This window comes from Apus apus, chromosome 3, assembly GCF_020740795.1.
Source record: "Apus apus isolate bApuApu2 chromosome 3, bApuApu2.pri.cur, whole genome shotgun sequence".
Classification (NCBI taxonomy): Eukaryota; Metazoa; Chordata; class Aves; order Apodiformes; family Apodidae; genus Apus; species Apus apus.
This window is the reverse complement of record NC_067284.1, coordinates 11,505,207-11,511,206: the sequence shown is the minus strand read 5'-3', so window position 1 is coordinate 11,511,206 and position 6,000 is coordinate 11,505,207. Positions and strand designations below refer to the sequence as shown.

General features: G+C 43.4%; 1 protein-coding gene across 1 annotated transcript in view; it reads right to left on the bottom strand.

Moving 5' to 3' along the window:
- Nucleotides 1–873: 873 nt before the first annotated feature.
- Nucleotides 874–6,000, bottom strand: part of LOC127382203 (gamma-aminobutyric acid receptor subunit rho-2) — a 32,937-nt gene continuing 27,810 nt past the window's right edge. The window contains exons 8-9 of the mRNA XM_051613485.1: nucleotides 3,180–3,376; nucleotides 874–1,182 (exon numbers count right to left, since the gene is read on the bottom strand). Of these exons, the coding sequence (XP_051469445.1) occupies nucleotides 874–1,182; nucleotides 3,180–3,376 (506 nt within the window). The remainder of the gene's footprint in view (nucleotides 1,183–3,179; nucleotides 3,377–6,000) is intronic.

The window sequence follows — 6,000 nt, the reverse complement described above, 5'->3', positions numbered from 1 at the left end:
CCCACAGTATCGTTCTTGGCCATTAAATCTCTGACAGGCCTCTATTTCTGCAGAGAGAGCTTCTGGCAGACACGTCTCCCTCTTGATCCAAAATGCCTGGACAGAAGGACTATGAGTAGATTGGGAGAGGCACATTGGGATGGATATACAGCTTCTCTGTGAGCTGCACTTTCCTCACAAGGGTGAAGAAAATCCTTTAAAGCCACCAGTGCTTTCCCTCAACACTGTTTTCTTCTTCTGGAGAGGGAAAGTGATGGTCCTAGAGACACTGGTCATTCACCATGTGCTGACTATACATGCTACATGTCAGCTTTCCCTGTCATTTTAGAGGGTAGGTGCTACATATTGTGTGCTGTGCTCAAGTTATATGGAGAACACATGCCTAAACCCCCCTGTTTTCATTATCTAGGTACCCTGGGAGCCATCCTCCATGAATCTGTGGGCTTTTTTGTTCTGCTGCATCATCACACCTTAATTTCTAATCTGGAAAAAAAAATTACCACAAAAAGAAACATACCACCTGCACTCTGTACCCAACCTTGTTGATCCTGGCCAGTCAGCTGTCCTAATGGTATTGAAGAAGGTCACAGCACCTTTTGGGTGAATGCTGAGCATGTATTTTCAAGTATGAGAAACCACCTGTCATAAAGCAAACAGGAGTTGGGATGTGAGTTTAAAAGCAACCAGCATAGCAGGTTCCTCCATTATGCCTATACATGGTGTTGCCCACTGGTGTTGTCCTCTCCTTTATCCTCCAAAGAAGCAATAAAATAATCCATTTTCTGGCTTTGCATCCAGATTAGACTGGAAAAGAACCAACAAAAGAGAGTTTTGCAAATGTCTTCTGCTCCAGTCACTGCCGTGCCAGCACGCTTAGCTAAAGACAGACCAGTATATCAAATTAAAAAATATATAGGTGCCTGGAAATACTAATCTTGAGTATTTATCAATTGCATGAGTGTTCTGGATGATGCGCAAACCCACATGGCCCTTCAGGCCTCTCTTCCTTGATGAATTAGATGCATTGCTCATAGCTAAATGCACAACTATCTTTTCTTGCTTTTCTTCCTCTGGGACTATCTGGTTTCTTGTATATCCTGTCAGGCTGTTGGCATCGAATTCACTGCAGTTTCCATCCAGCATCATAGTTTTTGAATGAGGTATTCCACACGTACATGGAAACTAGGAACATAAACAAGAAATACAGCTGAACACTGGAAGAGCACATTAGCAACAGAAACTCTGACTTTCTATTAACAGACAGCTTGTAAAAGATGTAATTATGTAGTTTCATCTGGGGAGATGGCTTATCCAGTACATGTTATGGAAAATAAAGGACCAAGTTCTGGTTTCACAGATACACGATTTCTTTGTAAATCTAATTGTAAACCGAGGAGAGGATCAGTTAAAAGCCTAATGTAAAGTCCCAGCTCTGATGAAGTTAAAGTCAAAACTTGCATTGGCTTCAGCAGCACCAGCACGCATCCCACAAGATTAAAAATACCAATGAACACAGGTAGAATTTTGAGTAGCAAAAATCTTGTTCTACTGCTTAAAATCTGCAGGTTTTCTATTGCCATCATCACACAGACACAGACATGCAGAAGCATGCTACATAATTCCATCCTGCAGCAATCTTAGACCATGTCTACACTAATAAGCACTGCCAAAGAGCTTCCCTGGGCACAGGAACTCAGCTGACAGTACTTGCAGAGTGTCAGAAATGCTTCTGGCCTGAACTTTGTCCAGGTCAACAAGCACAGCAATGTTCCCATGTACAGTTTAGAAATAGCACAGGCCACAGACTGTTTGCCAGTGGCAGTTCACAGCAACCATTCTGAACCTAAAGAAGGTTTAGATTTAGATACTCCATGCCCATTAGCCTTTGTCCCATGCACATTTAATTCCTTGTTGTAGACATACCATAGAGCCCTTCTCTGGGCAGCCTAACATCCAAACTAGGATTTTTTTGGTCTTTCACAGAGGAACAGCACTGGCAGACAAGATCTATATTTACAGTGAGAAAAGTCTATTCTGCTTCTTCAAGAGCACTTGCCTACATTTTGCCACTATCCTCTCAAATAATGCTGCTTATTATTTCTGTTCCCATTACTGCTGCTGAGGATTAATATTGTCACATGCTGAAGACTGGATAGAATATTTTACCTTGTGTAGTAAAAAGGCATTTGCTGAATATAGAATTCAAAGCACAAGACTCAATAAAGGGCACATTTGTGATATAAGTAACAAGCTATGCCATCACTGGATGTGGAAGAACATCCCTGAAAACTTAGCAGAACAGTAACAAAACCTCTCAAGTCCATTTAATCCCTCCAATGCACTTAAAGACAAAGGAGAGGGGGTTTTACCTTTTTAAATACCTCTAGGTTTTGTAACCCATGAACTTATGTGGGGAGTTCCCAATGGGAAGAAAGAAGCTGTAAAGCAGTGATGTTCTGGGTGTGTGGGGACTTAAAAAAAATTGGTCTCAAGCCTTAGTGTTCAAAAGGTGATGGTGCTTTCTTTTAACTACAAAGAAGAAGGGCTGACAGGTCTGTAGGATAATGCAAAAGATCTTGTGAGGTGTCCAGTCCTGTCTCCTGCTGAAAGCAGGCCCAGGCCGCTTGGGGCTGTATTTGGTCAGGTCTTGAAAAAAGCCAATGATGCAGGACAAGACTTTTCATAGCACACTAAAAAGTACAAGTATAAACTTGTCTGGCTGTTGTTTTTGTTTGGTGATGGAGAACAATTCCACTATTAGTTCATCAAATACAGTTTTCAGAGTTAAGCTGACTGTAGAACGAGGAAATGAACTTGCACCAAGTAACACCTTCAGCTTAAAAATACAGCAAATGTGGCAGCTGCAGTGAAGTGTCAGACTGGATACTTTCCCCTCTTGACATCCCCACAAAATTTCAGGCTGCAGTCGTCCCTAGTTCAGATCACACTCTCCTCTTCTCTGAAATGTCTGTGAAGACCCAGAAGACCAACTCCTCTTTTTTCGGTGTTGGCAGTTCAGGCCTGAGGTGGAGGGGTCTAAACAGACCCAATTATACACACACAGATGTCAGAGTTTTCCCACTTATAGACACAAACTAGTCAATATAAAGACCAGATCAACTGTAAGGAAAAAAAAAAAAAAAGAACAAATGGATGAACAAAACAAAACTGTTTCTCACCTTGTCCCGGAGCTTCCTCTCCTTCCACTCCTGCACCGTAGTCAGGTAATTCACGGCCGCGTATTCCAGCACCGAGAGGAAGACAAACACAAAACTGACCCACAGGTAAATGTCCACTGCTTTGATGTAGGAAACACGGGGCATGGAGGCATTCACCCCTGTGATGATCGTGGACATGGTCAGCACGGTGGTTATTCCTGGAAAGAACCAAGAGAAATACATGCCAGTGACTGATACACTCCATAAGGCTTTTGTCTCAAGAAAAACAGAAATTATGCTCTAAAAGATATTAGATAAGAAATACATTTGTGATAAATGTCTCTCCTGCCAATGCAGAACTGTTCCACTGCCTGCGCTTCTGTGTCATAGCCATCAGGGTTGGAAGGGATGTCTGAAGATCATCTAGTCCAACCCCCTGCTAGAGCAGGATCAACTAGAGCAGATCACACAGGAACATGTCCAAATGAGTTTTGAATGTCTCCAGTGAAGGAGCCTCCACAACCTCTCTGGGCAGCCTGTCCCAGTGATTGTCACTTTCATAGTAAAGAAGTTTTTCCTTATGTTTAACTTGAACTTCCCATGCTCCAGCTTTTGCCCACTGCCCCTTGTCCTGTCATTGGACACCACTGAAGAGACTGGACCCATCCTCCTGACACTCCTCTTTAGATATTTATAAGCTTTTATGGGATCCCCCCCTGGTCCCCTCCAGGCTGAACTGCCCCAGCTCTCTCAGCCTTTCCTCACAGGGCAGATGCTCCATTCTTCTAATCATCTTTGTGGCCCTGTGCTGGACTCTTTCCAGTAGTTCCTTATCCTTTATGAACTGGGAAGCCCAGAATTGGACGCAGTACTCCAGATGTTGCCTCACCAGGGCAGAATAGAGGGGTGTGTATGATGGGTTTAGTTTTGAGGAGCAATGGAGCAACCACCGCTTTGTTAGGTGCAGCATTTAACTCTCTCCTTAACTTCCAGGGTTTTAACACAGTGTTTGGAGTCAGGTCTGCTAAGACCAGTGGTGACAAGGACTCCTGCTTCCTTGCTGTACCCATCCGTGCTACATGCACTGCCAGAAGGCAACCTAGTGTTGGCTTTTGGTCACAGCCAAAGAGGATTTGATCTAAATTACTGATCTTAAGAGATGAGCAATAATGATAAAATGTTTTGCATGAAAAAATGCAAAGGAAAGGCTTTATGTTTTACCTCTAGGAATATTTGTCTACAGTTCAGGCTACAGGGGCCTACAGGAAAGCTGGGGAAGGGCTGTTTACAAGGGTGTGCAGTGATAGATGAGGGGCAATGGTCTATAACTAGAGCAGGGTAGATTTAGATTAGATGTTAGGAGTAAGTTATTTACAATTAAGGCAATGGATCACTGTAACAGGTTGCCCAGAGAGGTGGTGGAGGCCCCATCCCTGGGAACATTCAAATTCAGGCTTGACCAGGCTCTGAGTAACCTGATCTAGTTAAAAAGGTCCCTGTGCACTGCAGGGGGGCTGGACTAGATGACCTTTAAAGGTCCCTCTCAACCTCATGCATTCTATGACTCCATGGTTCTGTCAGAATCAAAAAGCTTTGAGCAACATATTATATATATAGATGTGTGCATGTGTATGTGTTTATAAACATGTATGTATTTATGTTTATAAACCTATTTATGTGTGAGAACATATATATATATATGTTTAGACAGATACAGATAAAATCCTGCAAAATCATGTGTACCTTGTTCCGATGGTCATGGAGAGAAAAATATTTACAAGTTCCCAAAGCCACTTAGAGAAAACAGAGCCAAAAAGTATTCATAGCTACTTCAGCCATTTCAAAGCAGTGACCACTGTAAACACAGCTACTGTGGTTCACTCTTCATCAGGATCTAATTTTTTAAAAATAATACCCACTGAACACAGCTCTTTCAGTGCAGCAGACTCTTGACTGCCTCTTCCCATATGCTTGCTGCACTGCAGAGCTCTCTAAGTGAGACAGACTTGCGGGGATAAAATGCTGGGTTTGTGCTTATAGTATTGGAAGCCTTTCACATTAACATTTAGAGATTTTTCCTATTGCATTTTTGCCTTCCTCTAACCTATGCATGGAGTTATAAACCAATCAGCTCTTTTTATGCTCAGCTGAATTAATTTTCTCCAGTCCTGAAGTAGGCAAGTCTCCTCCTGATGGATTTGAGATGTCCAGAGAGGCAGACTGGTATGCACAGGATTTTCAAGCAACTCCCTCTTTACTTTCCCACTCCCTCAAATGAGAGACCTCCCTATCCCAGAAAAGATGGAGCCTCAATGCAATGCACCCTTGGGTAAGGAGAAACCCAACCTTTGTCTGACCTCATGGCTGGTGGCCTCTCATCCTCAGTACTGCCAATGTGAGAGCAAAGCCACATTCCTTTCACTGCCCCAGCGTTGCTTGAGGCCTGATGTTACAGAGATGCCCTGAGTGTCCCCTGGGACACCTAAGTCTGCAGGAGCTGATAGGACTAGATCCCTTGCTGCCCTTGTTTCCCAGCACTGTGAAGATATGCCACATTGGCACACTCCAGGCAGCCTGGAGAAAGCCACCAGCCACAGCACCAGCTGGAAAGGCTATATCCATACCTTGGCTAGGACACCCACTGCAGCAGCTGGGACACAGCAGGATCCTGCTCATGAAAAACAGGAAAGTTGGAACAGAAGTGCCTAAATGCCTGTGAAACTCTGCCCTTACTGATGGAACATGTCTCTCAGAACTCCAGAACTGGACAAGAGGGTAAAATCTTAATTCATGGACTCATAAATACAGAAACCTCTCTTCTCTGCCCAGCTTTAAAATTACT